Source organism: Patagioenas fasciata, chromosome 3, assembly GCF_037038585.1.
Source record: "Patagioenas fasciata isolate bPatFas1 chromosome 3, bPatFas1.hap1, whole genome shotgun sequence".
Classification (NCBI taxonomy): Eukaryota; Metazoa; Chordata; class Aves; order Columbiformes; family Columbidae; genus Patagioenas; species Patagioenas fasciata.
This window is the reverse complement of record NC_092522.1, coordinates 124,650,828-124,666,500: the sequence shown is the minus strand read 5'-3', so window position 1 is coordinate 124,666,500 and position 15,673 is coordinate 124,650,828. Positions and strand designations below refer to the sequence as shown.

The following is a 15,673-nucleotide window of genomic DNA, read 5'->3' as shown; positions in this document are numbered from 1 at the left end:
GGCACATCTGCCATACCCCAAAGCGTGGATGGGCCGTGGAAAAGGTGAAGGAGGGAGGAGGGATGGGAAGAGCGAAGGGAAAGGAGCAGGAGGACAGAGTGTGGTCCTGGCCAGCCGCACCAGCACCACCACTGAATCACAGGATGGTTTGGGTGAGAAGGGACCATCAAAGGCTGTCTGCTCCAACCCCTGCCATGAGCAGGGACATCTTCACCAGCTCAGGTTGCTCAGAGCCCCGTCCAGCCTGGCCTGGGATGTCTCCAGGGATGGTTCATCCACCACCTCTCTGGCCAACCTGGGTCAGGCTCTCAGCACAATTTCTTCCTCATCAGTTCCCCCACGTCCCCACTCACCTCAAGCTGCAAACCAAGTCCTTGAACTTGGGCCTTTCGCTGGGGTCGTAGTCCCAGCAGCGCGTCATGAGGGTGTAGAGGACGGGCGGGCAGAGGTCGGGCTTGGGCAGGCGGTCGCCCCTCTCCAGCACCCCGATGACGTCCTTGTTCTCCAGCCAGAAGAAGGGCTGCTTGCCGTAGCTCAGGATCTCCCACATGCACACGGCTGGGGGAGCAACAGGAGCAACCTCAAGTGATGTGAAACCTGGGGCAACAGCCCCTCTGCTTGGGTTTTTGGGGATGCGGTGACATTGCCATGCTTTGTTGTGTGACATTGAGTCATAGAATCACAATGGTTTTGGTTGGAAAAGACCTTCAAGATCATTGAGTCCAACCATAACCCAACCATAACACTGCCCCATGTCCCTGAGAACTTCATGTCCGTCTGTCCAACCCTCCAGGGATGGTGACTCCAGCACTGCCCTGGGCAGCCTGTTCCAATGCCCCACAGCCCTTTGGGGAAGAAATTGTTCCCCAGACCCAACCTCAACCTCAATTGACTGATCAGCCTTTCTGCTCCTGGGGTGGAAAATGCAGAAGAAAGGGCTGCCTGCTCCTGGTCACTGTTGGTCATAGGGCTGTTAGGGACAGACAGACAGACAGCTGAGCTCCAGAGGCTGTGGGGATGGGCTGATGGGCATGGGGGTGGATATTTGCAGGGAGCAGAGTTTAACTCAGCCCTCCAACTATCTTGAACTCACTGGAGGAAGCACCTACTGATGTTTGAGTTGCAAGAAGCTCTGCCCAAGGGGCCCCTTCCCCAAGGTCAAGGTTGGGACAACCCCACTGTTCTGAAGCAGGATTTGTCCCTGGGCATTGAGACAATGCCCCGGGGGGGTGGACAATACCCAGGACATCGCTCCATCTCCATCCGACCACGTACCAAACATCCAGACATCACTGGCTGTCGTGAAGCGGCGGAAGTTGATGGACTCGGGTGACATCCACTTGATGGGGAGACGGGTGACGGATGCTGGAGGGAAAGACAGAGGGTGGTCATGGTCACAGGTGGGGACCGATCAGCCCCAGTGCAGGCAGCGAGGTCTCACCATGGTCTCCACTCTCACAGAGCCCCAGCCCCATCATGCAGCTCTTACCTTTATAATACTCCTCATCCTCGATGTACCTGGAGAGCCCAAAGTCACCCAGCTTCACACACTCCGGGGAGGCCACCAAGATGTTCCTGACGGCAATGTCCCTGCAAGGAGAGAGAGCCTTGGCTGGGGAGGAGGGATGGAGCAGAGATGGAGGAGGGACAGAGGAGAAGGGATGATGGAGGAGGGATGGAGAAGAGATGGAAAAGGGATGGAGAAGAGATGGAAAAGGGATGGAAGAGGGATGGAGGAGGGATGGAGAAGGGATGGAGAAGGGATGGAAGAAGGATGGAGGAGGAGGAATGGAAGAGGAGGGATAGAGGAGGGATGGAGGAGGTGGGATGGAGGAGGGATGGAGAAGGGATGGAGAAGGGATGGAAGAAGGATGGAGGAGGGATGGAGAAGGGATGGAAGAGGGATGGAGGAGGGATGGAGAAGGGATGGAGGAGGGATGGAGGAGGGATGGAGAAGGGATGGAGAAGGGATGGAAGAAGGATGGAGGAGGGATGGAGGAGGGATGGAGAAGGGATGGAAGAGGGATGGAGAAGGGATGGAAGAGGGATGGAGGAGGGATGGAGAAGGGATGGAGGAGGGATGGAGGAGGGATGGAGGAGGGATGGAGAAGAGATGGAAGAAGGATGGAGGAGGAGGGATGGAGGAGGAGGAATGGAAGAGGAGGGATAGAGGAGGGATGGAAGAAGGATGGAGAAGGGATGGAAGAAGGATGGAAGAGGGATGGAGAAGGGATGGAGAAGGGATGGAGAAGGAGAGCTCACACCCAGACAAGAAGGGTCTACAGCAAATGATGCTGCCAACCTCTGCCCGCTCCTGCTCCCCCCCAGGCTGTCCCCACACAGTGCCTGCTGTCCCCTGCCTCTCCTGCCACCCTGCGTGGCTCCTTGTCCCTCCTGTCCCACCTGTGCACGCAGTTGATGGCCTCCAGGTAGGCCAAGGCTTTGCTGATCTGCAGGGCGTAGAGAATGAGCGTGGGCACGGCCAGACAGGGCTTGTTCTGCTCCAGGTACTGGCCCAGCTGCAAAGGGACAAACGAGGGGGCTCAGAGACGCAGGGGGACAGAGCAGGGGGAGACAGGGGGACAGGTGGGACCCCCACTCACCTCTCCATAGGGATAGAGCTCCATGATGATCCAGGTGGGCTCTTCCTCCGCGATGCCAATGAGCTTCACAATGTGGGGGTGGTCCAGCTTCTTCATCAGCACTGCAGGGACACCAGGTCAGACCCCCTGCAATGGGGGGGACCCCCCTCCAGGAGCCCTGTCCTGGGGTGGGGGGACACGTCCCTGCCATGGAGCCAGAGATGGAGCAGAAGGAACTAATGTCCCTAAACGGGATGTGGCTCCATCTCCCCAGGGATTTCCATCCAGGTGGTGCCCATCTGCTCCTACACGTGGATTCTGCAGCTTTTCTTCCTCCCTCATAGCCATCCCTTCCATAAATCAGGTATTTTGGAGAAAGGCCAAGTCACCGGGCTCCTCCCACCCTGTCCCGCTTTGCAATGGCAACTTGTCCCCAAGCAGGGACCAGGAGATGCCAGGGTGGGATGGAGAAGGGATGAAGAAGGGATGGAGAAGGGATGGAGAAGGGATGGAGAAGGGATGGAAAAGGGATGGAGAAGGGATGGAGAAGGGATGGAAAAGGGATGGAGAAGGGATAAAGAAGGGATCCATCCCATCTCCATACGGTCTCTAACATCCCACCATTGCAATGCTGCAAACACCATCTGCTCCCCCACATCTGTCCAGGCTCCATGCCCCCCGCAAAGGCCAGCAGGATCCCGCAAAGGGCAGCAGCACCCCCGACATACCCGCTTCGCTCAGGAACTTGTCCCTGTTCTCGGGGCTGCAGTCCTTCTTGCAGGTCTTCACGGCCACGTTGACCCGCTCCCCTTTCTGCCAGGTGAAGAAGGGGTGGGGGGCGCTGTACCCGGCCCCCCGGCCACGGAGCGGGCAGGGGCAGGGCAGGGGGGACACGACACTCACCGGGGTGGTGTAGATCCCCTCATAGACCTCTCCAAAGAAACCTTCTCCAAGGATCCTGCCCAACGTGACGTCCTCCCGGGAGATGCCATAGTGCTGGGCTTCATGGACAGGGGGACAAGGGGACAGGGGACAAGGGGACAGGGGGACAAGGGGACAGAGTGGCAGTGCCAGCATGTGGAAAGCTGCCTGCACCCCTGCCCATGCCATGGGCAGAGCGCCTCATACTATGTGGGAGATGCTGATAGTACCAACCCTCTCCATCACCCACCAGCAAGGACCCCCTAGGTCTTGCCCCATGGCATGTGGGGTGATCCCAGCTCATTCAGCCCTGTTTTGGGTTTTTTTCTGGGGGGGGGGGAGTGAAGGCAAAACCTTGTCCTCAGTTTTGGGGGGATGGTGTGGAGAATGGGGGTGGGCAGGAGGAGGTGGTAGAGCTTGGTTGGGGTGGTGGCACCTACCTCCAGACCTCGGTCGTGAAGATTCATCGGGGATTTCAGCGTAAATATCGGAGTCTGGGGGAAAAAAGGAGGTTGCAGGCAGGGATGTGGGCAGAGGTGCTGGGATGCAGGCATGGATGCGGGTAGGGATGCAGGGATGCAGGCAGGGATGCAAGGATGCAGGCAGGGATGCTGGGATGCAGGCAGGGATGCAGGCAGGGATGCAGGCAGGGATGCTGGGATGCAGGCAGGGATGCAGGCAGGGATGCAGGCAGGGATGCTGGGATGCAGGCAGGGATGCAGGCAGGGATGCTGGGATGTTGGCAGGGATGCTGGGATGCAGGCAGGGATGAGGGCAGGGATGAGGGCAGGGATGCAGGGATGCAGGCAGGGATGCTGGGATGTGGGCAGGGATGCAGGGAAGGATGCAGGCAGGGATGCAGGCAGGGACACTGGGATGCTGGCCGGGATGCAGGCAGGGATGCGGGCAGGGATGCTGGGATGCAGGCAGGGATGCAGGCAGGGATGCGGGCAGGGATGCTGGGATGCAGGCAGGGATGCGGGCAGGGATGCTGGGATGCAGGCAAGGATGCTGGGATGTAGGTAGGGATGCGGGCAGGGATGCTGGGATGCGGGCAGGGATGCGGGCAGGGATGCTGGGATGTGGGCAGGGATGCTGGGATGCAGGCAGGGATGCAGGCAGGGATGCGGGCAGGGATGCTGGGATGCAGGCAGGGATGCTGGGATGCAGGCAGGGATGCACGCAGGGATGCAGGCAGGGATGCTGGGATGCTGGCAGGGATGCTGGGATGCTGGCAGGGATGCAGGCAGGGATGCAGGCAGGGATGCTGGGATGTGGGCAGGGATGCTGGGATGCAGGCAGGGATGCACGCAGGGATGCAGGCAGGGATGCTGGGATGTGGGCAGGGATGCTGGGATGCAGGCAGGGATGCACGCAGGGATGCAGGCAGGGATGCTGGGATGTGGGCAGGGATGCTGGGATGCAGGCAGGGATGCTGGGATGCAGGCAGGGATGCTGGGATGCTGGCAGGGATCTGGGCAGGGGGTTTCTTGCAGCATCCCCAGCCTGCAGCATCTCCCATGGCCAACCCAACCCTTCCCAAGGCTGTTCTGCTGCATCTCAACCCCCCAGACAAAGGGCTGGGGGGATCCAGCTCCATGGAACCCGCCCAGATCCTGGGGCAGGGGTGTCCTGCAGCCCCCTTGTCCCCCCATGGGGTGGGAAAGGAAAAGAGCCAAACAACTCACCCATGCTGGCGCTGTCGGACAACAGGGACTGCCGCTCAACCAGGTGCCTGGCGGGGGAGGTGGAGGCTTAGGGAGAGGGGTGGGGGACAGGATTTGGGAGTCCCCAAAAATTCGGGGTCAGGGCTACTCACGGGGCTGGGATCTGGGGCAGGCTGATCCTCTTCTCCCGCTCTGCAGAGGGGACAGCACACAGTCACGTCCCAGTGCCCCCCCCCGATCCTGATGGGCGCTGGGACCCCCCCCAAAACCTCAAGCACATGTGTGGTGAGTTTGGGGGTCTGAGCTTTGCTCAGGCCAAAGCCACGGGTGATGCACGGGTGGAGAAAGCTCAGGGGGGGCACAGGTGGGGACCAGCAGGGTCAGTCCCCCCCATCACAGCATCACGGGCACTGGGGACCCTCCAAAACCTCACCCACACATGCAATGAGTTTGGGGGTCTCAGCTGAGCTCACACCAAAGCCACAGGTGATGCTGTGGAGGTGGAGAAAGGCTCGGGGGGGCACAGGTGGGGATCGGTGCCCCCGGGGCGCTCACCTCTCCGGGGGAGGATGATGAGGGAGGTGTCCGAGCCCCCTTGCAGGCGGCAGTAGCCGTCGATGAGGTCGGCCATGTTCTCCGCCTCGGCCAGAGACGCCGTCTTGATCGCCAGGGACTGGGGGGACATCAGGGAAAGGGGGGTGAGCCCAGAGCTGGGGTGGGGGTGATGGGGTGAGTCCCCCAGTTTTCTCCACCTCGGGGTCACTCGGTGACTCCGCAGTGGATCCAGTGTCTCCAGTATCATCCTTCCCAGGCCAACACACCAGTACCAAACCACCCCCAGGCACAGCTGGACCCTTGGGGTGGGGGGAAAACCCCCCATGCCCTATTTTGGGGGCCAGTCTCCCCTTGGTGGGGGTTCTCCCAGAGGAAATCACAGAATCCCAGAATGCCAGGGGTTGAAGGGCCCTGGAAAGCTCATCCAGTGCAATCCCCCCATGGAGCAGGAACACCCAGCTGAGGTTCCACAGGAAGGGGTCCAGGCGGGTTTGAATGTCTGCAGAGAAGGAGACTCCACAACCTCCCTGGGCAGCCTGGGCCAGGCTCTGACACCCTCACCCCCAACAAGTTTCTTCTCAAATTTAAGTGGAACCTCTTGTGTTCCAGTTTGAACCCATTGCCCCTTGTCCTGTCACTGGTTGTCACCCAGAAGAGCCTGGCTCCATCCTCCTGACACTGCCCCTTTCCATATTGATCCCCATGAATGAGGTCACTGAGCCACCCACCGCATCCCACCTCACCCCCAGGGATGCGATGCCACCCCACGGCACCAGGGGGATCCCCCATCCCACTCACACCCCCCAGCACCCTGGGCACCCCCCCAAACGCCTCCTGACCTGGGGGGTGCCGCTGAGCCCCAGCTGCAGCACAGCCCGACCTTCCTCCACGCTGGAGCACTTGATGGACTTGATGTGCTTGAATTCGGCCAAGCAGGTGGGCTGGGGAGAGGTCAGAGCCCCAGTGGCAGCTTGAACCCCCAGTTTCAGAGCAGCCACCCCCCCACTCCCCGTCCCAAAAACCCCGCACACCTTGGCTTCCTTGCTCGTCATCTGCCGGATGCCCTTGGGGCCGATCACCAGGTCCACGGTGATGTTCCACCCTTGCTGGGGGGACAGAAGGAGGAGGATGAAAATTTGGGGTGGGGGGTACCCCAATAGCAAGACCCCCCTGCAACCTGCTGCAATGTGGGAGACACTTTGTGAAAAATCATCTTGGAGAGGGGATGGTTTGGAGAGGGGATGGTACGAGCAAGTGGGTGCTTTTCTCCCTTCTGTCCCCAAAAAGTGGTGCCTGGCACTACTGGTTTGCCACTTTCTCACCCCAAAAGGGGTTCAGCAAATTTCAGATGCTGGTTTGCACCCACCAGGTTTGGACGCCCCAGATGTGGAAGGTCCCTGGAGCCCCCCACTGCAACCCCAGCCCCACGAGAGGAAACGGCCTCAAGTTGCGCCAGGGGAGGTTGAGGTTGGATTTGGGAACAATTTCTTCCCCAAAGGGCTGTGGGGCATTGAACAGGCTGCCCAGGGCAGGGCTGGAGTCACCATCCCTGGAGGGCTGGACAGACGGACATGAGGTTCTCAGGACATGGGGCAGGGACAGGGGTGGGGGAATGGTTGGACTGGATGATCTTGAGGGGCTTTTCCAACCAAAATGATTCTCTGATTCAATCTCAACCCGTCCCATCCCACCCCAGCGCAGCCCGCACGCACGATGAGCTCGCAGCTGTAGCTCTCCTGGTCGATGTTGGCGAAGGTGGCGAGGGTGTGCAGGAACTTGAGGATGCACTCCTCCTCCCGCAGCAGCGCGTACTGCTGGAACGTCTGCTGGATCATCTTCCGGAACTGCTTGGGCTGCGGGCACAGCGGATGCTGGGCACCCCGGCTCTGCGGGGCACGCGGCGGGATGCACACGGACAGGCGCACGGACACGGAAACGTGCACACACATGGATACGTGCACATACACAGATATGGACATGTGCACGGACACGGAAACGTGCACACACATGGATACGTGCACATACACAGATATGGACATGTGCATGGACACGGAAACGTGCACACACATGGATACATGCACATACACAGATATGGACATGTGCACGGACACGGAAACGTGCACACACATTGATACGTGCACATACACAGATATGGACATGTGCACGGACATGGAAACGTGCACACACATGGATACGTGCACATACACAGATATGGACATGTGCACGGACATGGAAACGTGCACACACATGGATACGTGCACATACACAGATATGGACATGTGCACGGACATGGAAACGTGCACACACAGATACATGCACATACACAGATATGGACATGTGCACGGACACGGAAACGTGCACACACATGGATACGTGCACATACACAGATATGGACATGTGCACGGACACGGAAACGTGCACACACATGGATACGTGCACATACACAGATATGGACATGTGCACGGACACGGAAACGTGCACACACATGGATACGTGCACATACACAGATATGGACATGTGCACGGACATGGAAACGTGCACACAAAGATACATGCACATACACAGATATGGACACGTGCACGGACACGGAAACGTGCACACACATGGATACGTGCACATACACAGATATGGACATGTGCATGGACACGGAAACGTGCACACACATGGATACGTGCACATACACAGATATGGACATGTGCACGGACACGGAAACGTGCACACACATGGATACGTGCACATACACAGATATGGACATGTGCACGGACACGGAAACGTGCACACACATGGATACGTGCACATACACAGATATGGACATGTGCACGGACATGGAAACGTGCACACACAGATACATGCACATACACAGATATGGACACGTGCACGGACACGGAAACGTGCACACACATGGATACGTGCACATACACAGATATGGACACGTGCACGGACATGGAAACGTGCGCACACGTGGATACATGCACATACACAGACATGGATATATATACACGGACACAGAAACGTGCACACACATGGATACGTGCACATACACAGATATGGACATGTGCACGGACATGGAAACGTGCGCACACGTGGATACATGCATGGACACAGACATGGATATATATGCATGGACACGGAAACGTGCACACACACAGATACATGCACATACACAGATATGGACACGTGCATGGACACAGAAACGTGCACATACATGGATACATGCACATACACAGATATGGACATGTGCACAGACACAGAAATGTGCACGGACATGGATACGTGCATGTACACAGACAAGGACGTGCACGGACACGGAAACATGCATACACAGAGACATGCACATGCATAGATATGGACATGTACAGAGAAACGTGCACACACAGATACATGCACATACACAGACACGTGCATGGACACAGAAACGTGCACACACATGGATACATGCACATACACAGATATGGACATGTGCACAGACATGGAAACGTGCACACACATGGATACGTGCACATACACAGATATGGACATGTGCACGGACATGGAAACGTGCGCACACATGGATACGTGCACATACACAGATATGGACATGTGCACGGACATGGAAACGTGCGCACACATGGATACGTGCACATACACAGATATGGACATGTGCACAGACATGGAAACGTGCGCACACATGGATACGTGCACATACACAGATATGGACATGTGCACGGACATGGAAACGTGCGCACACATGGATACGTGCACATACACAGATATGGACATGTGCACGGACACGGAAACGTGCACACACATGGATACGTGCACATACACAGATATGGACATGTGCACGGACATGGAAACGTGCACACACATGGATACGTGCACATACACAGATATGGACATGTGCACAGACACGGAAACGTGCACACACATGGATACGTGCACATACACAAATATGGACATGTACAGAGAAACGTGCACACACAGACACATGCATGTACACAGACACGTGCACGGACACAGAAACGTGCACACACACAGATACATGCACATACACAGACGTGGACATGTGCACGGACACAGAAACGTGCACACACAGATACATGCACATACACAGTGTGCTGGTTTTGTTAAAAACAAGTTTCTCTTTTAGTGAATTTGCCTGTCAGCTAAAGCTTCATGTTAGCTGCATTTTCCTGAAGAGCCAGATAAATGTTCTGGTAGACACAGCAATGGAATGCAAGGTCATTGATAAGAAAGGATGGATGCACATCTTGCCAGAGGGGCAACAAGAAACAGGGGACCAGAAACTGACCAACGGAGCATAACATCCCATTCACGGGATAATTCATATAAAAGTGGGAGATCACAAGGATCTCGTCCCTTTTCCCTATGGCGACATTAGGAGAGGACCTTGCGAGTCGTCCCTGCAAACTGAGGCCAGTGACAGACTGAACCCAGTTCCACAGGCCGCAGAGTCCAGTCCAGGACTTCGGGTGCCAGAGTAGTTGCTGGGACTTTCAAGATTGGTTTTGTATATTTTGTATTATTTTCCTCTATTTTATCAGTAGCATTAGTAAAACAGTTTTAATTTTTCCAGCTCTCTTATCTCTGTCCTCCTTTCCCTCCCAATCACCTGTGCTGAGTGGGAAGGGGGGGAGAGTGAAGGGCTGAAGGGGGAAGTGGGGGGAAAGAAGGTTAACAATACATCTGCTATGGTTTTACTGTCACCCTGCAATCAAACCTCGACACACAGACGTGGATGTGCACAGACACAGAAACATGCACACACACGGATACATGCACGGACACAGACAAGTGCACACGCACAGACACGTGCACACACATGGACATGTGGACACATGCAGGTACACAGACACATGTGCACGGGGGCACATGCATGTACACGGACACGTGCATGTACGTGGACACACGCATACGCACAGACACGTGGGACATAGGTATGGACACACGCATGGACACATGGACACACACAGACACGTGGTTATGTGCGTGCACACGGACACGTGCACACACATGGACATGTGCACACAAATGGACACATGCACACACGTGGACAGTGCATGCACACAGGCATGTGCACGTGCAAGGACATGTGCACACACATGGACACATGCATGTACATGAACATGTGCACGCATGCAGTCACCTGAAGACAGAAATCTACCCCCACACATATGCACACGCATGCAAATCCCCCTTGACATGTGCAAGCGGACACGCCTATACATGCAAATCCACCCGTGCACACTGATACACACACGGGCCTGCATGTGAACACGCACACAGAGGCACAAACACCTTAATGCGTGTGTGCAAAGCTCTGCAGGTGTGGGTGGATGCACATATACACGCCTGTGCAGACACACTCACGCATGCTGATGCGCACAGCTGGCCCAGATGTGCACTTATCCAGACATGTACATGCGTGTGTGCATGTGGATCTATCTCCACATGCGTGACCACGTGCTAATCTCCGTGCACGCCTCGCTGCGTGCACACAAGCACCCCAACCACATCTGTGCCCTCCCACAGCCCTTGCACCCACGCACCCCGCTCTTCTTGCACGCACCTATCCCCCTACATGCATCCCTTACCTTCAGGTTCTCCTGCATCTGGCTGGGGAAGAAGAGGTCCAGGCCCACCTCCTTCCTGCAGAGTAGAGACCCCCCGCATGTTAATGGCCCCATGGGGACCCCCCAGGTGTTGCAGACCAGTGCAGGTGGGCATGCACCAAGAAAAGTGGGTGTTGAGAGCAAGGGGAGGCTCCTGGGGGAGAAACCGCCCACCCAGCAGAGGGTGAAAGGTTCCTGTATCCCCTCCTGCATCCTGCCCATCAGCAGCAATCATAGCTGGGGAGGATGAGGAGCTGTGGGGCGATGAGGAGCTGTGGGGGGATGAAGAGCTGCAGGGGGATGAGGAGATGCAGGAGGATGAGGAGCTGCGAGGGGATGAAGAGCTGTGGGGGGATGAAGAGCTGCGGGGGGATGAGGAGCTGCAGGAGGATGAAGAGCTGCGGGAGGATGAGGAGCTGCGGGCGGATGAGGAGCTGCAGGTGGATGAAGAGCTGTGGGAGGATGAGGAGCTGCAGGGGGATGAAGAGCTGCAGGGGGATGAAGAGCTGCAGGGGGATGAAGAGCTGCGGGAGGATGAGGAGCTACAGGGGAATGAGGATCTGTGGGAGGATGAGGAGCTGCGGGGGGATGAAGAGGTGCAGAGGGATGAAGAGCTGCGGGAGGATGAGGAGCTACAGGGGAATGAGGAGCTGCGGGAGGATGAGGAGCTACAGGGGAATGAGGATCTGTGGGAGGATGAGGAGCTGCGGGGGGATGAAGAGGTGCAGAGGGATGAAGAGCTGCGGGAGGATGAGGAGCTACAGGGGAATGAGGAGCTGCAGGAGGATGAGGAGCTGTGGGAGGATGAGGAGCTGCAGGGGGATGAAGAGCTGCGGGAGGATGAGGAGCTACAAGGGAATGAGGAGCTGCAGGGGGATGAGGAGATGCAGGAGGATGAGGAGCTGCAGGGGGATGAAGAGCTGTGGGGGGATGAGGAGCTGCAGGGGGATGAAGAGCTGTGGGGGGATGAAGAGCTGCAGGGGGATGAGGAGATGCAGGAGGATGAGGAGCTGTGGGGGCATGAAGAGCTGCAGGGGGATGAGGAGATGCAGGAGGATGAGGAGCTGCGAGGGGATGAGGAGCTGCGGGAGGATGAGGAGCTGCGAGAGGATGAGGAAGGCTGCCTGCAGCACCCCAGCCCCTGGGGGCAGGCTGGCAGGGATGGGAGTTTGGGGTATGGGGGTTTCTGCCCGGGGTGGGTGCTGTGCCTACTCACTCCAGGAACTCGAAGTTGGATTTCTTCTCCAGCGCGTTGTGAGGCATGTCCTTGTAAAACCTCCTGCCGGATGGGGGGGACATCAGCCCTGCGTTCGTGTCCCCCCGCCACATCCCCCCATCCTGCAACCCCTGCCATGCCCCCAGCCCCGTTCCCATCTCCCCCAGCCCTCCCGCTGCTGCAGAGGGGCCGGGACAGGCAGGGACACGTACCTGAGCTCCAGGCAGCCCAGCTGCAGGGCCATGCCCTCGCTCACCTTGCTGGCGTAGTTCTGCATGTACTCGCTGCGGAGCTGCGAGGAGACGCGCGGTCAGGGGGTGCAGGGGCATTCACGGGGGTGCTGGCAGGGGATGCTCATATGGGGTGTTCATATGGGATGCTCATATGGGATATTCATATGAGATGCTCGTATGGGATGTTCATATGGGATGCTGGTATGGGAGACTCACAGAGGATGCTCATAGGGGATGTTCGTAAGGGGTGATGGCAGGGGATGCTTGCAGGAGATACTGGGATACTGGCAAAGATGCTTGCAGGGGTGCTCATATGGGATGCTTGCAGGGGATGCTCGCAGGAGATGCTCATGTGGGACACTTGCAAAGGATGCTGGCATGGGATGCTTGCAAGGGATGGTCACAGGGAATGCTGGCAGGGGATGCTCAGAGATGCTCACAGGGGATGTTTGCAAGGGATGTTTGTAGGGAATGTTTGCAGAACATGATTGCAGGGGATGGTTGTAAGGGATGGTCACAGGGATGCGCTCACAGGGATCCTCACAAGGGATGCTGGCAGGGGATGCTCGTATGGGATGCCCACAGGGGATGCTGATGGGACATTTGCAGGGGATGCTGGCAGGGATGCTTACAGGGATGCTCACAGGGAATTCTTGCAGGGGACACTTACAGGGATGCTGGCAGGGGATGGTCACAGGGATACTGGCAGGGGATGCTGGCAGGGGATGGTCACAGGGATACTGGCAGGGGATGCTGGCAGGGGACACTTGCAGGGGACACTTGCAGGGTTTGTGCCCTCTAATGTCCCACACTGGGATGCAGCAGATGTAGGAGGGGGCTGACAAAGCTGGGATCAGCTGTCCCCGCTGGAGATGCACAGAGCCAGCAGCAGGATGGACCCCAAGGGGCCATCCATCAGCAGCCCAGGGTGAGGGTAAACGGGCTGCAAGGTCTTGGGGCTCTCAGGACCCACATTTTTGGGGCTGGGGAGGAGGAAACATCCTCCTGGAGGTGGGAGGAGGGATCAGGGTGGCTGGAGAGTAGAGCTGGCTGGAGCTAGAAGATCCCCAGGGTCATCTCTGACCTGCTGGTAGAAGTAGAGCAAGGTGGTCCTGTCCTCTTGGAAGCGCTCCATGAAATCCTCCGGCAGGTAGCGGATCTGGAGGTCGTACCTGGCAACAGAGAGCCCCTCCATGAGAATCACACCGCAGGAGTTTTCCTGTGTCCCTGGGTGGGTGTGGGGACACGGAGGGGGACACCACCCCCATGAGGTCCTACCTCCACTCGGCTTCCAGGTGTAGACATTCGTACTTCTCCTGCACTTCGCCCACCGTCAGGTCCGGGTGCAGCCAGTGGATCTCGTCCGACTTGACGTGCTTCAGGCGCAGCCCGTAGCACTCGGCCAGCTTGATGTCGGGCCCGATGCGGCCGCTCACCAGGATGGACCTGATCACCTCCTGGGGAGGGACGCAGCAGGGTTGAGACCCCAGCAGCCCCAGCTGGGCTCCAGGTAGCGGGAAAACGAGGAGGAAACGCAGCAAAATTGCAACAGAAATATCCCCGGAGCAAAAATACAGCCCCAGGCACAGCCACCAGCCCCAGCCATCTCCAGGTGAAGCCTCCAGAGATGCCTCCACCTTGCTCTGCAGCAACCCACAGCCTGGACATGTCTTATCCAACCTCCCAGAGGTTGTTTGGTCAGGGATAAAAGCCCAGTTGGGTCATTTCCAGCCTTCCTTGCACCTCAGCTGAGCTACACCCGGTGCACAGCATGAGTTGTAAGCAGGGAGCAAAGCAGACACTGGTGCTGCTGGAGAGCTCTGGTACCCAGAGGGGCCTCTGCTCTCACCCTGGTACCCAAAAAGCCAACCAAGAGCTGATGGTTATTGATACATCTGGTGGCCAAGCTGTTTCTGAGGAGCGACCACCATTCCTGCGCTCCCAGCCCTACCCTGGGGACAGCCAGACCTTGGGGACAGCCAGACCGTTGTCATTTCATGGACTCATAGAATGTCCTGAGCTGGAAGGACCCACCCGGATCATGGAGTCCAACGTCTGTCCCTGCACAGGACACCCCACAGGTCACCCCGTGTGTCTGAGGACGCTGTCCACTCTCTTCTTGAACACTGTCAGGTTGGGCCGTGACCCCTCCCTGGGAGCCTGTTCAGTGTCCAGCACCTCTGGGTGCAGAACCTTTGCCTCATGTCCCACTGACCCTCCCTGGCACATCTTCTGCCATTCCCTGGGCTCTGTCACTGGTCACTAAAGAGAAGCATCTGGCACCTGCTCCTCTTCCTCCCCTTGTGAGGAAGCTGCAGCCCCATCACCTTTCCTCTTATGGCTTCTCTTGCATTTCCCCTACCCAGGCATCTCCTTCCCAACACGACAAGTCCTCTCCTGCCCTGACCACTCCTCTGAAACCTTCTGCCATGCCATCTCCTCCTGGGGATGGGACAGCCCTGTCCCCCTCCGTGTCCCACCAGCTGAGGAACAACCCCCAGCTCAGCTGTGCTCCGGTCATCTCCCTGTGATTTCATTGCAATGGATGTCTCAAGCAAGGGTCAGTGTCACCCATTCCAAGACCCACTTGTCCCATCGCTCCCAGCATCACTGTGCCCTGGGGTGTCTCCTCCAGGGCGAGGTGAACCAGGGCCTGGAAACTCCACTTTGCTGCCCACAAAAGGGACCAGTAGTGACTCGCTGGGGCAGATCCTCACTGCAGGAACCGCCAGTGGGGACAACAAGCCCTTGTCCTCTCCAAGCTCCTATTGGGCCACCAGAGATGGCCAAATTTTCTCCCTGCTCTCCAGGTTTTGGTGCTTCTCAGCCATGGGGTGCCCACGCCAGGGGAAAGAGTGTCTGAATCACCATAGAACCACAGGATGGT

The 15,673-nt window shown here is 57.6% G+C and overlaps 1 protein-coding gene across 11 annotated transcripts in view; it reads right to left on the bottom strand.

Moving 5' to 3' along the window:
- PTK2B (protein tyrosine kinase 2 beta) overlaps nucleotides 1–15,673 on the bottom strand; it is a 41,014-nt gene that overhangs the window by 6,065 nt on the left and 19,276 nt on the right. For all 11 annotated transcript variants that reach the window (XM_065833289.2, XM_065833284.2, XM_065833285.2 and 8 more), the window contains exons 3-21: nucleotides 14,065–14,243; nucleotides 13,871–13,958; nucleotides 12,766–12,845; nucleotides 12,554–12,616; nucleotides 11,320–11,374; nucleotides 7,438–7,578; nucleotides 6,757–6,831; nucleotides 6,565–6,666; nucleotides 5,726–5,843; nucleotides 5,323–5,362; nucleotides 5,192–5,238; nucleotides 3,944–3,997; nucleotides 3,486–3,583; nucleotides 3,311–3,395; nucleotides 2,604–2,704; nucleotides 2,404–2,519; nucleotides 1,490–1,590; nucleotides 1,276–1,365; nucleotides 354–558 (exon numbers count right to left, since the gene is read on the bottom strand). In XM_065833289.2, the coding sequence (XP_065689361.1) occupies nucleotides 354–558; nucleotides 1,276–1,365; nucleotides 1,490–1,590; nucleotides 2,404–2,519; nucleotides 2,604–2,704; nucleotides 3,311–3,395; nucleotides 3,486–3,583; nucleotides 3,944–3,997; nucleotides 5,192–5,238; nucleotides 5,323–5,362; nucleotides 5,726–5,843; nucleotides 6,565–6,666; nucleotides 6,757–6,831; nucleotides 7,438–7,578; nucleotides 11,320–11,374; nucleotides 12,554–12,616; nucleotides 12,766–12,845; nucleotides 13,871–13,958; nucleotides 14,065–14,243 (1,838 nt within the window). The remainder of the gene's footprint in view (nucleotides 1–353; nucleotides 559–1,275; nucleotides 1,366–1,489; nucleotides 1,591–2,403; nucleotides 2,520–2,603; nucleotides 2,705–3,310; nucleotides 3,396–3,485; nucleotides 3,584–3,943; nucleotides 3,998–5,191; nucleotides 5,239–5,322; nucleotides 5,363–5,725; nucleotides 5,844–6,564; nucleotides 6,667–6,756; nucleotides 6,832–7,437; nucleotides 7,579–11,319; nucleotides 11,375–12,553; nucleotides 12,617–12,765; nucleotides 12,846–13,870; nucleotides 13,959–14,064; nucleotides 14,244–15,673) is intronic.